General features: G+C 44.8%; 1 protein-coding gene across 1 annotated transcript in view; it reads left to right on the top strand.

Annotated features, from left to right (window-relative positions):
- LOC138867711 (uncharacterized) overlaps positions 1-2,500 on the top strand; it is an 85,670-nt gene that overhangs the window by 73,176 nt on the left and 9,994 nt on the right. The window contains exon 5 of the mRNA XM_070144286.1: positions 1,189-1,318. Coding sequence (XP_070000387.1) covers positions 1,189-1,318 — 130 coding nt within the window. The remainder of the gene's footprint in view (positions 1-1,188; positions 1,319-2,500) is intronic.

The raw sequence follows: 2,500 nt of genomic DNA, 5'->3' as shown, positions 1-2,500 counted from the left end.
TGATAGAAAATACAGTGTACAAATTAGATATTGTCTCTCTTTGACGAGGAGAATGCCACAAGGAAGTGTTTTGGGTCCATTGTTATCCCCTTTAAATAACTATTGGCTTGGCTATAGTGCTACAAAGACAAAGAGTAGAATTCAAATTAAATGCTGATGATATACAATTGTACTTTTCGATAACTGATATTGAAAAATAATATCCAAAGAATGGATGGGCTATAATCACCCGAAATCAAATGGAAACACAACTAAATTTATACTAGTTAGTAAGGAAGACAGTTTAAGATAGCTTGGGGGAGGCAAATAAGTTTAGAAGCGGGGTTCAAGTTCAGGATGCTGAAAATGTTTGCGATTTGGGCGTGCTACTGAACTGCAATTTAAACTTTGAATTGTATGATAAAGAATATGGTCAGAATTGCTGGATACCATCTTAGAAACATGCATTTGTTAAGAAATATCTTGGAGAGAACTCGGCCAGAAAGTTAGTAATAAATGATATTGTTGCAATAGTAGATTACTGTAACTCAAATCTGCCAAAGTTCCATCTGAAAAAAGGCGCAGGCTGTCTTGAGCAGGGCTGCAAAACTAATCAAAAGAGTCCAGATTCATGAAGGAATTACTCCTGTGTTAATAAACTATACCTGAGAGAGCTGATGCAATTAAGACAGCTATTGGAAAGAACTCATACAGAACTACAGATGTAATTTAGTCGTTCGAACCAAGGGGATTAACTACCGTTGGTTTTCCTGGACTTCCTCTGTATGTCAGAAGTGAAGACATCATGTTTTTCAAAATGAGTTGGAGACATATGTTTTCTGAGTGCTATGACCTGGAGGCATATGCCCTGTGACCCCTTAGCTCACGTGATAAATCAATATTATAACAAGGAATAAAATCTCTTATGGTCCAGCAGACCGCTTCGGCAGAGTAGGACCCGATGAATAATGATAATGGTAATAAACATGGTAATAATTATATGTTTTTATATACACACATACAGATAAACACTTGCATATATGCATGTATGTATTTATTTAAACACACACACACACACACATATATATATGTGTGTGTGTGTGTTTATATATATATATATATATATATATATATATATATATATATATATATATATATATATATATATATATATATATATAATGTCCTTATATAACCTCTCTCAAACAGAACGGCACCTACGCCTGCGCTTCCCTGTGTCCGGGCGAGAGTCTGCCCCCGAGCGCCCAGTGCCACCACCCGCGTCTGGTCAAAGTGCCAGGCCAGTGCTGCAGAGAGTGGATGTGCGACAGAGTGCCAGGTCAGTTTCAACCACAATAGGTTCAAGAGCCAAGCAATTATGAGAGAGACAGGTTGGGGAAGGAGAGAGAGAGAGAGAGAGAGAGAGAGAGAGAGAGAGAGAGAGAGAGAGAGAGAGAGAGAGAGAGAGAGAGAGAGAGAGAGAGAGAGAGAGAGAGAGAAGGAGAGAGAGGCTGGCCGACAGGGCGAACGTGCCAAACTTAAAAACTATCTTAGGGGAAAATTCGCGGAACTTCGCAGCAAGTAGTACTTCAAGCATGCGTTTGTTGTGCCCCCTCCTCCCCCTTCCTCCTTCCCTCTTCTTCCCTCCTCCACCTCTATCTCCATCCTCCCTCCTCTTCCCTCTGCCTTCCCATGCCCTCCTATATCCCACATCCCTTTCCCCTCCACTTTCCAATACGCTCACCTCGGCCACCCCTCTCCTCCTCCTCCTCTTTCCTTCCCTCCTCCTCTTCCCCTTCCCCTTCCCCTCTCCTCCTCCTCCTCCTCTTTCCCTTCCTCCTCCTCCTCCTCCCCTTCCCCTCTCCTCCTCTTCCTCTCTCCTCCTCTTCCTCTTCCCCTTCCTCCTCCCCTTCCCCTCTCTCCTCCCCTTTCCTCCTTTCTCCCCCTCCCTCCTCCTCCCCTTCCCCTCCATCCTCCCCTTCCCCTCCCTCCCCCCTCCCCTTCCCCTCCCTCCTCTCTTCCCCCTTTCGCCAGCCCCCTTCCTCTCCGCCCGCTCTGTCGGCTGCCATGTGCAAAGATTTACGAATTTACAGTTCCCTCGGGTTTCGGGTCATGATGCCTTTGAAGTAGAAGTCTGGGGCCACAGGCACTTGCGCACGCACGGAGACACACGAGTGTATACATGTAAGCTCAAACGCACACACACACCCGTACACGCACGCACGTACGCACACACACACACACACACACACACACACACACACACACACACACACACACACACACACACACACACACACACACACACGCGCGCGCGCACGCACGCACACACACACGCTTATAATACCAATACAGATCCTAAAGCAAAATGTTAGAGAAGGGAGATCAGGCAATTTAAATTTCTTAGTCTCAAAATTCACGCAACTCCGATACAGGGAAGTAATCAAGGTGGTTTTGAGACATCACTTGCCAAGTATTAGAGAAATATTCAAGCATTTTGAGACACGATTTTAGACGAATT

This window comes from Penaeus vannamei, chromosome 31 (genome assembly GCF_042767895.1).
Source record: "Penaeus vannamei isolate JL-2024 chromosome 31, ASM4276789v1, whole genome shotgun sequence".
Taxonomy (NCBI): Eukaryota; Metazoa; Arthropoda; class Malacostraca; order Decapoda; family Penaeidae; genus Penaeus; species Penaeus vannamei.
Note: the sequence above shows the minus strand (reverse complement) of the source record. Positions and strands in the feature narration are given on the sequence as shown.